General features: G+C 40.8%; 1 protein-coding gene across 3 annotated transcripts; it reads left to right on the plus strand.

The window, feature by feature from the left end:
* The first annotated feature begins 811 nt into the window (after positions 1-811).
* Positions 812-14,320, plus strand: n4bp2 (NEDD4 binding protein 2). Of its 3 annotated transcripts, none has more exons than XM_011475007.3 (16): positions 812-1,213; positions 2,824-3,823; positions 5,689-5,813; positions 5,959-6,047; positions 6,234-6,310; positions 7,321-7,461; positions 7,970-10,476; positions 10,813-10,898; positions 10,984-11,029; positions 11,158-11,360; positions 11,439-11,563; positions 11,818-11,944; positions 12,231-12,407; positions 12,757-12,925; positions 13,194-13,272; positions 13,349-14,320. In XM_011475007.3, the coding sequence occupies exons 1-16, from the start codon at positions 988-990 to the stop codon at positions 13,392-13,394; spliced, it is 5,223 nt and encodes a 1,740-aa protein (XP_011473309.2). In that variant the 5' UTR covers positions 812-987; the 3' UTR covers positions 13,395-14,320. The 3 variants fall into 3 exon arrangements, with proteins under 3 accessions (XP_011473309.2, XP_011473301.2, XP_011473293.2); XM_011474999.3 differs by having other exon boundaries at positions 11,185-11,360; positions 13,149-13,272; XM_011474991.3 differs by having other exon boundaries at positions 813-1,213; positions 13,149-13,272.
* The last annotated feature ends 997 nt before the right edge of the window (positions 14,321-15,317 follow it).

Raw genomic sequence — 15,317 nt, forward strand, 5'->3', positions numbered from 1 at the left:
GTTAACTGTACTTTTATTTGTTCACATTGTTCGCATTTTAGCATTAAATAGTAACACAATAAATCAAAATATATCAGTAGCCATTTTACTCTCTGTTAGTTATCTAAAGGCGGTTTTACAATGTTTATTAGAATGATTTTTGAAAATATAGCTCATGGTTTTCGTGTGCCACCAAGATTTAAAGTGGCCAAGGTGTTCCCAGCCAGCTCAGAGACGTAGTCTCTCCAGCATGTCCTGGGTCTTCCCTACGGTCTCTCGATGGAGGCGTCCAGGACGCCACCTCAACTGGCTCATCTGTATGTGGAGAAGCAGCGGCTCTGAGCTCTCTTAGGGTGACCAAGCTTCTCACCTTATCTCTAAGGAGGCACCCAGGCATCCTACAGAGGAAGCTGATAAATTGAACATTAGTTGACAGCAACCTGACAGATACTTCATCATTAACTCCAAAAGATGGCAGTAGTGAAACATTTAGGAATCAGGCTGGTTTGGGGAAAAAGAGAAAAGATGATTTTTTTAAATAATCTTTATTTATAACAAAGTAGATTTTAAGAAAAAAATCAATTGGAGTATGAAAGAATAACTTTTCAACACAACAAGAGCATATACATGTTTTATTTGAATATTTATGCACATGTACATTAAAAATCAAAATAGATGCTTGGATTAATCGAAATCATTGGTAAATCTGATTACATATTTTATAATAAATGTATTTAACTTAAATATGAGTACTTTGTTTTTAAATCCTAGCAATCTGCACGATCTATTAAATACCGTTTTTTGTTTGTTTTGAAAGTAAACAAACGAGCACATTTTTTTGTAGTTTCACCACTTGGGGCGCTGTTGAGCCCTCCCCTGAATTTGATTTTTGCAGAAGGAAATCGTGTTTACAGTTCTAGGCCAATCATCCTCTGCTTTCTCTTAGCTAACAGCTTAGCCCCAGTAGCGCCTAATGAGAGCCATCAGCTGCTGCACAACATCCACAGAATGCCTCGAAGAAAGAAAACCGGCCAAAGCCCCGCCAGGCCAGCAGGTGGGCCACCAGAGGGAAGACGCTTTGGCTATAACACTGGGGGCGATCACCTTATGGCAAATAACAGCTTCTCACCGAGTTCCACCGAGAAGGAGAGGATCGTTAAGAGCATGCAGGAGATGTTTTCCCACCTGGACCCGGAGGTTATATACATCGTCCTGTCCGAGTGTGACTTTAAAGGTACCCGAATGCAAACCAGCCCTTAAGCCGGTGTTACCTGGCTAACCTGTTAGCCGCGTCGCTGTTGTGGAGCTAAGGGTTTGGGCTAAACAACTCCACAGTGCCTGGGTGACGGTGTTTTGACTATCATTGTAACAGAATGAACATGTCACAGTCACTGCTGAGTTTTGTCATTCCTCTTAACAAACTCATACTGTCATGAGCGTTGAAAACTGATGAAATGCGCGCGTGATCGGTGACACAGACACCTGCTAGCTTAGCGCGGCCAGTGGCGGACTTAACACTTTGGGGGGCCCAGGCAACAACACGGGCCCCTCTGCAGCCTTGTATTCATCATCATCTTCTCTTTTTTTAAATCCTTACCTGGGGTAAAATTTCTGTTACAACTTCTTCACTGGTCCACTTGTAGACGGCATAAATGTCAAGAATACAAGTGTTTTCATAAGGATTTAAAATCCCACTCCAACAACCTTTTAAATCTTTTGTAAAAGCCTTCCCTGTGGTCTTTTATTTATGGTTGTTGTTTTTAGCCAAAATAAAAATAAAAAAGTTATTTTTCTTAAATAGTTTCAGCAAAGCTGCAGTACGTCATTAGAAATTCGTCTCAGAGTTGGGACCTATGCGCAGTAAGCCAGGCCCCCTTCCCATCATCCATCTGTTTAGGCGCTGTCTCCCTCCCTCCACCTTTTGAGCCAGATGCCAGCTCGGACAAGGAAAGCGAAGATGTATATGAATCTAGTCGTTCACAAGTAGATGCATCAGAATGGAGAGGAGCAGGGAGCTTGTGGCTTGCCGTAGTAACTTGTACACCACCTCACAAGCTTTTTCCAATGGAATTATTTCGTCGGCTCCTGATTCACAAAAGTTTGAATATAAAAATTCTCAGATGTGCAATTTTAAGCTTAATTTTCTATATATATATGTGATCAGCATGAAAAAAGTGCCACAAGAAAATGTAAAAAAAACAATTTTTGATTGGAGGAGGTTTTTAAATACTTTGATTTTGTTCTATATATTTTTGTCATTGTTTTGTCTCCCTGCAAATGTGACAACACATTTCTTGCTTTCTCTTTGCTTCGTTTTGTAACTGATAACTGCCTCGCTTTACCACTATTTTTCAAATCTCTTTCTGTTTGCTTACTTGCTGTTGATGGAATAGTCCATTACTGCAGAGGGACAGGGGAGGACTAAACACTTTCTCACAAGCAGTCTTTTGTCATTTCAGCGATTTAAAAAAAAACAAACAAAAAATTTTTAATTTATTTTTTTGTGACAAAGTTGAAAAGAAATGGCTATGGAATTTATTTTAGACATTTTATTAGGTGTCCAGCTCTGGGACCTCAAGGTATTGGGTGTCCCAGGCATTCGCCTACCTTTGCCGAAGCTCACCCTTGAGCGCAGTTCCATTATTTACCAACAGTGTCTGGAGCAAAACTCTGAAATGAAACAATATGCTTCATAATGTGAATTATTGGATTTATTGTTACTGCTTTAGCATGTGGGTTTGTAATTTGCACATTTAGTTTTTAAAATTATACTTGTGAATTATTATCCTACATGAATTGAGCATGCGCCACTGTGTGGTCTGGTAATGTGTGTCCTCTTTGTAGTTGAAATTGCCATGGACTCCCTGCTGGAATTGCATGTGGCCGCAGAAGGGGCCGTCCCACCCTCCATTTCTGGCTTTGAACGCACCGCTGCTGCCTTGTTCTGCTCAGAGGACTCTCCACAGAGCAGACTGATTGCACATTCCCCAGGAGAACCCCAACAGCCCAACTTTCCCTCGCTCCATGACCCGTCAGCAGAAAACCTGGACCTGCTTATTGATCAAGAGTTAGAGGCTCTCAGCTCTTGCCAAGAAAAAGAAGAAGGCGGGACCTTGTTATCACCTGATGGGGGTCTCTCCTCTTTCCCTTCACTGCCTGCTCCTCAGCAGGCTCTCCCAGAGCTGCTTCAGAGCGGCCTGGATGCTGGAAGTAGAATGCACCTCACCAAGCAGCCGCCTCCAGCAGGAGACATGAGGGAGCAGATCTCTGGAGCTTCCTCTCCCATCAACCAGCACAGACTATGGGGCAACCAGATTCCAGAAACACAGAGAGATGTTCTGGATTTCACACATCTGTTGGCAGAAACGTCTCCAGAAGAACAGAAACTTTCTTTGGACCTGGGAGCTTCGGGACGTCCCTCAGCCTTTCAGGTGTATAAAAAACAGGAGACATTACTCACACATTCAGAGAGTCCTGCATCTTCAGGTACAGCTGTCAGCGGCTCCAAATCTGAAATGAACTCACTACATTGCAATCCACATAGCCATGGGTCCTTACCATGGAACCTGGAGGCACCAGCGTTTTCTCCTCGTAGCCACGGAAACCAAAGTCCATGCTTCATCACTCCCGTGGCCTATTCACCCTCCGTGTGGACTGGCCAGAGCCGACTTCTTTTCTCCCCACCAAGGCAGCAGCATCCTAAACCTTTTGCTGCTTTTCCACGGCCTTGGGCCCTGCCAGTCCCCCCACGTTTTACCTCCACCTCTAACAAGCTGCAACTGCAAGGGAAGGTGCTTGTGCTGCTTCGTGGTGCTCCAGGATCCGGCAAGTCAACACTTGCAAGGTAAAAATCTTTTGCTATAGTCTGACTGTGCAGATTCTTCTTTTGTCATGCATTCTCAGTTTTTGTCATTTTTATCTTGTTTCATTGCATGTTTGAGGTCAAGCAAAATAAAATTTAGGATAAATTTAATATTAAGTAATTTTTTTTCCTTTGTCACTTTTGGTTTTTATATATATAATGTTGTAAATTCCCTTGTCATTTTAAAAATATTTAACATATTGATTAATTTAGTATAAAGAAGTGTCAGGAACCAGTGATGTAGGAACCAAAATAAAGGAGACCAGACTTGATGGTGAAATTTTAAACATTTAATGAATAAACTTGAACATGACTAAACAGAAACCTACCCTGAATTTACGACTCCCTTTGTGTCTCTGTTGCGTCTCTGGTCCTCCCTCCTGGATCCAGGAGGAGTGGTTTGTCCTGCCCTATTTACTCATCCAAAACTTAAGCGATCAGTCCCCATGTCCTCTCCTTTCTCACTAAGTCCTTCTAAAATGCATGTTTCATATCATAATGCTATGGTTTTGTACTGCCAAAATTTAACTTGTCATACATGGCGAAAATAAATGCCGGGTTTTATCTGTAGTGTTAAAGTGCGTTATCGGGTGGGCGCGGCCTTAAATAGAAAACAAAAATTGATAACGCTTTATTTTGAAAGCCGGACCGATTTCCTGTTTGTTTTTTGCCATGACATTGACGCGTCAATGGACTGGAAATGGAACTCCTGCATAAAGCTCGCATAGTGGCGCGGAGGGACGGATGTGAGACACAAACTTGACGAAGGCGATGTGAACACTTGGATTGATTATTGAATGTTCAATTTTTTTTTGTGTCGACGGAACGCAGACAGACCAGTGAAAATCAGCCTTTAGGGTGACAAAGCAGATAATCTGATGGGGTGAACTGAATAGCAGATGCATATATGCTGAGGATAATTAACAGAAATGAAAACAGCTGTGAATCGTTAACTTGAATGACTGTGACAGGGAGACAACTTAGAAAAAAAACCTGATTAAAAACCAAAAATCATCCATGAAAAAAGCAAACTAGACAACTTACAACAATTTTAAATGGTAATACCACAAATCACAATATGTGGTGTGGCACTTAATAAAAAATGATGTAATAAATTAAACATTCAGCTGGTAAAAATTTTTGTCTCGTGATAAAGAAATATTTTTTAAGTTGTAAATTGCAAATGTGAGCCCTATATTTTGTAAGGGCAACACGTGCAGTTGATTTTCAAAAATATTCATATCTTTTGCTCTACTTCCACAGCTCTAATCTATCTGCATTTGGTATTTATATTTAATTTAAGGGTGGCTGTGGATCCTTAAAGCCTTGAAAAGTCTTAACATTATTAGGACTAAATTTAAAAGCGTTAAATTGTCTTAAACTCTGGTGAATGGGTCTTACATTTCAAACTCCTTGTTGCAAAAAAATAAAATAAAATTCAAGACACATTTTGCCACATGATCGTGAACTGGTAGTAAATAACTTAACCTCAGCTAGCTAATTGGCTCATGCTCGTCAATGCAGGATGCATGGGTGAGTGTAAATTCATGGAGAAGTGGCTTGGTAATAGGGATTACCAGCAGTGCTTAAAGTGAATCGCAGATGCAGAGCAAGAGAAATGGTAGACTCCAGCTATTTGTTTCATTTTCTTTGTACATGTGGTTTTAAATCAGAAGAAGATGGGTTCTTGAAAGGGTCTTAAAAATCCTTAAATTTAACGTCTTTAAATCTGTTGACATCCTGAATTTTTTTTTTTTTAACATCACCCTAAAAGTTCTTATTCTCTGTTGCATGAAACAGTGACAAACTAGGCAGCCCTAAAGCTGTTTTTGCTTTTGAATTTGCAGAGCTTTTCTGGAGCAGAACCCAGGAGGAGCCATACTGAGCACAGATGACTATTTCCTTCGCAATGGAGAGTATCGGTTTGACCCCACAGTCTTGGGGGAAGCCCATGAATGGAACCACAAACGAGGTTAACAACACGTGTACACAGAGTTGAAATGAAGCCCGCACATCTGCACAAAGCGCCTTTCACTTCTTTCGTGCCACTTGTTTGACTCCTCTTCAGGTAGACGGCAAATGAAATGTCATTTTCTGTGATATGCTTCATCCCACAGCCAAGGAGGCCTTTGAAAGGGGCACCAACCCCATCATCATCGACAACACCAACATGCAGGGCTGGGAGATGAAACCCTATGTGGCTCAGGTCAGTCAGCTCTGCAGGAAAACACAAATTAAAAAAAAAACTCTTGTGAAAAATGTAAAAATAATATGCAAACCCACTGAAAATTAGGTTTGTTTATTTTCTACAAGTTTTTTGTTCTAAAGTGATTTGTTTTTTTTAGCCAAAGCTTATTTGAAAAAACTGAAGAAAATGTTGTCTTGATCCTAGGCCCTGAAACATGGATATAAGGTGCTGTTCAAAGAGCCGGATACTTGGTGGAAGAACAAACCCAGAGAGCTGGAGAGGTGAGAAGAAACAGAAACTAAACAGATGAGAAGCTGCTCACACCTGCTTTTATGATTAAACTCCAACTCCAACTTTATTTATTTATAAAGCGCCTTTCATTTCGGTTAAAAACACAAAGCGCTTAACATCAAAGCAGATAAAATAGTCATAAAATATGAAAATGAATTAAAACAGAAAACACAGGACAATCACAAACAGATTGGACCCCTCCCTCACAAGATTCCTCCCTCCCTCCACCCACCCAGTTCCCCCAGTAGAACCCTGAACAAAAACACAACTGCAGCTTTAAGAAAATTACCGTAGTTCCTCTTGCCTCCATTTTTTAAATAAAAGGTTTTAATAAAGAAAAGTGTGCACTTTTATGTCAACATTTGGATATCAGAAATATCAACTTAATTGTAACCAAAATATTTATGAATGCGTTTTCCTACTAGTTTTAATATGTGATGCGACCATTTAGTTGGTGTGATGTGACTGTTTTATGTAACAGAACTTAAATCATAATCATTTTTATATTTACATTTTGTTTTATAACAATTAAATAAACTCAGAGTATGCACTTTTTCAGTTTCTTTTTATGTATTGCTTTGAGTGCTGGGATTGAAAAGACCCCAAAAAACATGACACCAATGGTAGATTCATACAGATTTGTTAAATGTTTTCAAGCATATTCCCAAATTTTCATATAGAGTTAAGTCTGGACTTGTGAAAAAGCAATGACTCATGCCTGAGTTATCATAGATGTGTTTTCTTGGAATTAACCCAAGCTATCAGAAGAGATGACTTGACCAGAGAAAGGTAGTTTTCCCTCACATTGGGTGGAGTGCTTTTGCCCCAGGTGGAGGAGTTTAAACGTCTTGGGGGGTTTTTGTGAGGGACAATTGGAGCGCGAGATTGACAGGCAGATTGTTGCGGCGTCCGTTGTTATGCGGTCGCTGTAAGCCATCAACGACCTTTTATCACAGCCAGTTAAGTCAGGTATGTTTCATTGTGGTGCGTTTCTGTGCAGGCGGACCGCTCATAATGTGGTCGTGGAAACAATCCGCCGCATGCTGAGTGGATATGAACGCTTTGTCACAGTCCAGTCCATCATGGGCGCGCTCATGCCGGAGCGTAAGCAGCACATTCCTCAGGAGAACAAGCCTTCAGAGTGAGTTTGTTTTCTTTTATAGTAAAATTGATTGATCAACAATAATTAAAGTTAAGGTTTTTCATTGGGATGAGGTAGTATAACAGTATATTTTAAATTGCATTTATCAATTCATAAAGAAAGTCCAGTAAAAATCCTTGTTTTTTCACTTTGCTGACTGTAAAAGCTTAAAAATGAACTCTTAAATAAAAAATCATGACGTCATTTTGAGAAAGTGTGTCTATAAGTAGGATTTTTTGGGGGGCTCATTGAAATCAGTTTTTTTATAATCAAGCAATTTTTGGTTTATAAGGCTCACAGTTTAATAAATGAATTCATAAAGCTTTAAAACTGTAAAAAAACATATATTTTGTTTGAAAAATGTAGGATGTTTTTGGTAAATTTAGGTGCAAATTTTAAGGCGCTCTTGACCAGACCTTTTAGAACACAACAAATTTCGACATTATTCCTTAAAATTAAAAAAATGGCTTGCTTTTTTTTTATTTTTTATATTGTGTATTGTTTTTAGGCCACAGCCATCCGCTCCTGACCTTATCAGTCGGCCTGAATTAAGAGAGGGATGCAAGATGTCTCAGTCGCAGCTGTTTTCTTCGCTCCCCGATTTATCGTCTCTGAGTTTCCCAAGTGAGGTCACGGAGTCCGATCACAACACCAGCAAGTCCACCGAGTCTCTCAACCTCAAACTTTATGGAAAACCTACCAGGGACACCAACATTTCTACACAACATGAGGGTATTGATTTGGGAGGACTGGATGCAGAGTTAGACGTCCAGTTGGAGCAGAACAACCAAATGTTGGAGCAGAGAATCCCAGATTGTATTGTGGAATCAGTGATGAACGAAGAAAATGCTGAGGAGGAAATGTCTCTGCCTTTATCTGATTCTATTGCACAAAGAGTGAAGAGGGAACGGCCAAGCAGAAGGTCTGATTTTGAAGTGGTTATGAAAGATGCTAACCAGTCAAAAGAAAATCCAAAAGCAGAGGCAGCAGGGTGTGAGGACATTGGGAGGGATGTTGGAGAGCAGGAGATGCTTCATTTTGTTGGAGATTGGCCTTCTGCGGGGTCTATGAAGCAGCGACGGGCGAGGAAAAGAGAGGGCCATGGAGAAACTCGTGCCAAAGCAGAGGAGGAAAAAGCCAATGGGGATGAGAGAACAATCCATGTCCAGCCGGGTCCAGACGTGACGGAGTTTCAGAAGCTCATTGATCTCCTTCAGAATGGTACTTTTTCAGCTCAGACAGACTCTTCTGACTCCCAGGCTTCTCCTGAGAGGGCTGGAGAGCAGTTTGAGGTGGAGGATGAGCCAGGCGGTGTGTTTGAGGAACTCTGTGATTCCAAACCTAACATTGAAGAGACTCAGCAGAACATAAGACAGCTTAATAGCAAAAAACAGGAATTACCTGACTGCGTGTCAGACAGGAATGCTGTTGACTGTCTCACCATCGTAGAACCGAAGACTGATGAATCAAAAGATCTCAAGACTGAGAATGAAATAAATGGCATCAGTGAAGGGAGTGATCAAGCAGGCGGTGTTCCCACTGTTCAAGACGAATGTCGTCCAGGTGTTGGCGTGAAGGTTTGTTCTGAAAACCACAGGGATGCTGAAGTGGAGAACCAACGCAGCCTCCTCACAGAGGCTCCTCAGAATCTGGGATGTGACAGCTTTGTGGAAACGGGAAGTTCCGGAGGGAGTCAGGAAAAAAAGCCACGTCGGAGATCAGGGAAACTGTGCAAACTAGCGCTGTCCTTCCCTCAAAACAGCCCTGCTTCATCATCAAGTGACCCCCACTGTTTAGACTCAACAGTACAGGGCACAGATGAGGACAAAGCTAGCGGAGAACCTGTTTTGAATCCTCAAAATAAAACCTGGCAGGATGAACCGGTCTCTGACCCGTCTGTCCCTTCTATTGATGAAGCGCAACAGCAGTTGCCTAACTCTCCTGGTCCAGTGGTAACGGGCTGCTACATTCAGACGGAACCTCAAGACTTTGCCCGTCTTTGGCGTTTTAATCACCATGGCGAGAGAGATGATGCAGTCATTACAGATGGACCCCACTGCGGGGATTTTAAAGTTCTGCTTGGCAACTCCTCACGTTTCGTGCCGGAGCTCTCTTCTGCGGTGTCCGCTGCAGTTGCTGTTCATCCGTCCGGCCAGACGGAGGTACCCGACCGCGTGGTGCACGAGAAAAGCACACAAGTGGAGGAGAAGGAGCTTGGGGTCACTCAAGACCGGCTCGAGAGCCTACGCATTCTCAGTCGCCACTTTAAGCTAGTCAGCTTTGACACATTGGAGGATCTCTATGAGAAGTGCCATCAGGACTTAGAGTGGACCACCAACCTGCTGCTGGACTCTGGAGAGAGGTTCTTTAAGGATGAGGATGTGGAGTTGGAGAAAGACTGTGAAGCTGCAAACAATTCATCCAGTCTGCATGGACATGAGGTTGAGGAAAACCAAGAATGCACCAATGATTTAGATGAACAACAGCTTGAAGACCAGTTAGAGCAACCTGGAGCTATGGAAGGTCTTCAGCGAACAACCTGTGAGACCGTCCATAAACCAGATGAAACCCCCACTAACATTATCGTGGATGTTTCTGGAGCTCCGTCTGCCTCAGGCACAACTGAGGATCAGTCAGATGCAGCATCAGCCTTAGAAAGCCGTTCGCATGCAGACGTTTGCCCAGCTAAAGCGCTAAAGAATTTAGATCAAAGCCACATCGCTGATCTTGAATCTATATTCAATCCTGACCTGGAGGATGGAGCTTCAGGAGGGAACTGGGATCACGCAGAAACAGCTGATGAGCCCACAGTTCAGACGGAGGATGAAATCGCCAACATGGACGAGATCAACCGACTGCTGCAGGCAGAGCTGGAGGAGATGGAGAGGGAGGAGAAGCAAAAACAGCAGACGAGGCGGAGCCAGCATCTGGATATTCAGTCTGTGGAGCTGAAACTACCCACAGAGCTGGCGCTGCAGTTAACCGAGCTGTTCGGACCTGTTGGAGTGGAGCCAGGTAACGCAAGAGTTTGTTGACATCAGAAAACAGTGGGACAATTTAGCTAAACTGAAGAAAGAACAAATCATTTAAAAGAAGATTGTTTGAATGCAGTCTTTGAGCATCATGTAGAAAGTATTACATTTCCTTTTTTTTTTAATAATTTTTTTGTGGTTAGTTGGTAGTACTATGTAAGTGGATCTATTAGATTTTACCTTAGAAATGAATCTCTATTAAAAGGTAAACAGTGGTTGCTATTTTTGGGGAACAATTTAGAGATCTTGTTGTAAATCTTAATGCTTAATATTTATTTATTAAAACAATAGAAACAGCTCTTTTGTGTGATAATCACAGGTACCTGCTTAGACGATGACTTCACCGTGCAGATTGATCTAAATTTGGCTAAACAGCTCCATCAAAAGTGGAAGGAAACCATCCAGGTGAGGCTGCTAACATCCCCACAATAATACAGGTGCTCTTATTTTGAAAAGCTTTTGGTGCACTTATGTGAATTTTGTTTTTCAGATAAAGCAAAGACAAGCAAATATTTCTTTCCAATTGCTTCAGCAAGGTGAGTTTTACAATCGTATACATAACCAATTTAGTGCTTAATCAGATATATATATTTATATTTTTAAAGTAAATATTAGTTGAGGAAACTGTCTTTTAACTAGTAAAAGTGGATATTTGTATGTTTAGACTCAGCTTTTTGGGGTCATTCCCAAGGCACCAAGCAGGGGCCACATGCCTACGCTCATCCAGCTAACTTCCTGACGAGCAGAGATGGTTCCCTGTCCGCTGTGAAGCAGCCGGAGACGGCAGTCCACTGGAATGTTCCCCATCCACCGGTCTCTCTCAGAGATATTATGAAAGAGGAGCAAGCTTTGGAGAACGTGCAGAAGGTATTAAGAAGCACTTTGCAGTCACTTGCATTTGCCACATCTTTTGGCTTCATTTGGTTGTCTTTCTGTCGGTTTTAGAGCAGACAAAGTCGCATAGACCTCGATCGGCGAGACGGAGCCACCATGTTGAAAGAGAAGCAGCTTTATTCCATGTTCCCCACTATCGACCGTCGTTTTCTCCAAGACATCTTTAAAGAACACAAGTGAGAGAATAATTACTTACTACATTTATCATGTAGCCTATTTAACACCACCGCCTTGTGATTGTGTGTTTTTTTTTATGTAATTTTTTTTCCATCTACAATGACAAATGTGCTTGATTCACTACAGCTGTAATGTACAAATAAAGGCTTTTTTTAATGTAATTATTATATTCAGTGAGTATATATTGCAAAGAATCAAACATGCCCAGCAGTTTATTTGTGTGTATTAATAAGGTTTTGGTTTTTTTTAACAGTCACAGCTTGTCACAGACGGAGCTGTTCCTTCGTTCTCTGCTAAACGAGGAACCCGTGAAGACAGTTTTTGCTCCAGAAGTTCCTCCGGCCGACCATCACAGAGCAGCCAGCAAGGAAAGAGAAAAGGTATTCACAACACGGGCAGTAATAACTTCAACACACAGATGCTGCTTCAAAAACATTTCACTAAGCAACTTTGGTTTGTCAAAAAGGGCCAAAGTACTTTCAAAATAATGAAACTGAAAAATAGACAATAATAAATAGCTCAACTAAAATCAAATAGAATCAACCTTATAGTAAGTCATAAATGCCAATAAAGCAGATGAATTTTTAGAGACTTAAAATCTAACAAGATGTCCCACCTTTACAGTCAGAGGCTGCATCATCAGGAGATTCCCTTTTGATTTCACAGAGACAGAAAACTCTGGAATTGGCTGCATCCGACTATCAGGACACCCAGGACCCAGAATACGAGGACTTCAGGGCGGAGGCCAGCCTTCAGAGGAGTCGACAGCTGGAGAGCTTTGCGAAGGCGGCGGAAGCCTTCAAGCAGGGGCGCAGACAAGTGGCTTCATTCTACGCCCAGCAGGTAAGAGCATCAATGCTGAGGTTCAACCAGATTGTGGATTGGATAAAGTTTATCCTATTCTCTTGTTGACTGTACAAATGCTGTTTAAAGTTTGTTTCATTTTTTTAAACAGCACTTACATCTCATGTTAACATTTAAGTAAGTAAAGGTGTTGGATGTGGACCACTAATTTATAGTTCAGTGAACAATTATTTGAACAAAGTCAGCTGGATAAACATATTGACATGCGAATAAAAATCCTTTTTGGTGAGATCTAGAAATGAACAACAGATGAGTCAATTTTATAGCGTTTACAATGTCATCTGAATGTGCAGCTTGGCTGTTTTGCGTGAACCTTTTTATCTTTTAGGGACATCTGCATGGCCAGAGAATGCGCGAGGCCAATCATCGTGCAGCAGTTCATATTTTTGAGAAGGTCAACGCATCACTTCTTCCCAGAAACATCCTGGACCTCCACGGGCTGCATGTAAATGAGGCCTTGGAGCATCTTACTCAGACCTTACAGGACAAAACCGCAGGTACTCTACTGTGACTCTTCTTTTAGATGGGATCCATTCAATAACCAAAATCATATCTAGAGAAGAGGTGATTTCAAGGAAAACCTGCACAGAGATGTTAAATTGAAGTTTTTCTTTTCATGGTCACTGCCATAAATGTCTTATTTCACATCCTCTTGTTATTTTGTTGCTGTTAAATACGTTTTTTGTGTTTTTGTTCTTGTTTTTGTGTGTCTTTGTGTAGAGTGTGCACAGGGTTTGTGTCAACCTCAGCTCTCTGTCATCACAGGAAGAGGGAACCACAGCCAGGGGGGAGTGGCCCGCATCCGCCCCGCTGTCATCGACTACCTCACTAACAAACACTACAGGTATGCACACACGTGCTGAGAGGAAAACGAGCCGTTCTTCTTCACCCACCTTCTCTCCTGTCTCTGTTTCTGTCAGGTTCACCGAGCCAAAGCCAGGTCTCATCTTGGTGTCTTTGAAGTGAGAAGACCTTTTTTTTTTGTTTTTTTGCTGCTTTAGAGGACAGTTTTCTGCTTCTTTAGCACAAGAAAGAAATACATGTGAGGAGCATATAAACACTGCAAACCAGTTGAAGTATTTATTTCTACCTTTTTCATCTTCAGTTAAAGCTACAAGATGAGATGGACTGCATTCATATAAAAAATGTTTATTTCTGCATCTGTAAAACAAAAATATATTTTTATTGTTAAAATGATTTTATAGTTGATAATTGTCTTAGAATAAACACACCCTGGATTTAGCAAACTCCATGTTGGAGAAGTAATTTTATCCTGCAGTATTTTCTAACTTGGAGTAACCTTTAGGACACGATGTATTATTTTTATGACGCCTCTCTGAACTGCAAAATATATATGTAATATGAGTGTTTTTGATGCAAATTCTAAACTATTATAAAGACCTGGAAGAAGAAAACTTCTCTTTTCTTCACAACTTCACCAATAATTGAAGACCACCGAGCAGAAGTCGCACAACCGGATTCAATAGACTTGGACCTTTGACTTCTTCATCAGTTCCTCTTCTTTGATATCATCACAAATGCTCTGCAATATTTCAAAACTTTACTTTTGAATATGTTCAAGCAAGAATAACCAGAAAAAAAAAACAAGTCACAATTTTAGTTCAACTTTCTTCTATTTCAACTTTTGCTGGCTCTTTGTTTCCTATAACAGCTTGTGCCAAATGCCGTAGCAGTTAGCTTTATAATGTGGCTACAAAACTGTAAAACTCAACTCTTTTTTTTCTTGCCTTTTTAAAAGAATTTCTTAAATTTACATTTTTTAATTTAACAAATGTTTCGAGCTCATGAAACATTTTATTTTTCAATGCTTTTGGTTTGTAAGATTTTATGGAGGACCTATACTGTGTAATAAAGTCTATTTATGTAAAACATTTACATTTGTCATCATTTGGGGATTCAATTCATTTCAATTTTTTTATATAGCCCAATATTAAAACACGGTTGTCTCAATGGGCTTCACTAATTGTACAAAACATAAAATCAGTTTTAAAATACAATAGCTGATTGTTAAACTAAACTAAACAGACTATGGCGTATACTTATGTAGCGCCTTTGTTCCTACAAGGACAAAGCGCTTTACAGTCACGGACCCAGTCACTCACACATTCACACACTGGTGGCCGCCGACTAAGCTAACGTGGACATCGCGGCCCTTAGACCCTCCCTCTCGGTAAGAAAAAACTCCTAAAAAACAGATTCCAGGAGAAATCTGTTTTCCAGTTGGCCATCTGGAATCTGGAAATACCCCCCCAACTAGCCTTGCAATAAGCCTGTCCAAAGAGGATTGTTTTACACCTAACTGTCGGCATGTATTTGTATTCTTATACTTGCATCTCTATATCTTAGACTTGAGTTACATTCAGAATAGAATTTTTTTGCTAATATAAATGTTTTTTTGTCCAGGAGGCACAGACTGATGTGTGATGTGCCTCAATGCTCCATCCTGGTTCCCACACATTTAAACCTGTACACGCTTGTGCTTGATGTCAGGAGACACAGCACTGACTTTCATAAATACACATACATCACTTAATTATATGTAGCTTTGCCTCCTGATGATAACAGGCCCATTGATGATGTTTGAAGATGTATTTTAGATTTTGAAACGTGGATGAGAGGTAACGTTTTACAGCTCAATCAAGAAAAAACAGGTTTTAATTGTTGCTCCTGATACAACATGTCAACATTCATAATATGAATGTGTGCAATAAAGTCAGAAACATCTGTGTGATTTCAGATGCAGTCCATTGCTTTGAAGCACACACAAGCCAAGTTACAAAGGCTGCATTTTACCATCTTGGAAATATTGCCTCAGTGAGACCCTTTCTCTCCAGAACCAATCTAAAATATGAATTCATGCTTTTATAA

The sequence above is a fragment of the Oryzias latipes genome, chromosome 1, assembly GCF_002234675.1.
Source record: "Oryzias latipes chromosome 1, ASM223467v1".
Taxonomy (NCBI): domain Eukaryota; kingdom Metazoa; phylum Chordata; class Actinopteri; order Beloniformes; family Adrianichthyidae; genus Oryzias; species Oryzias latipes.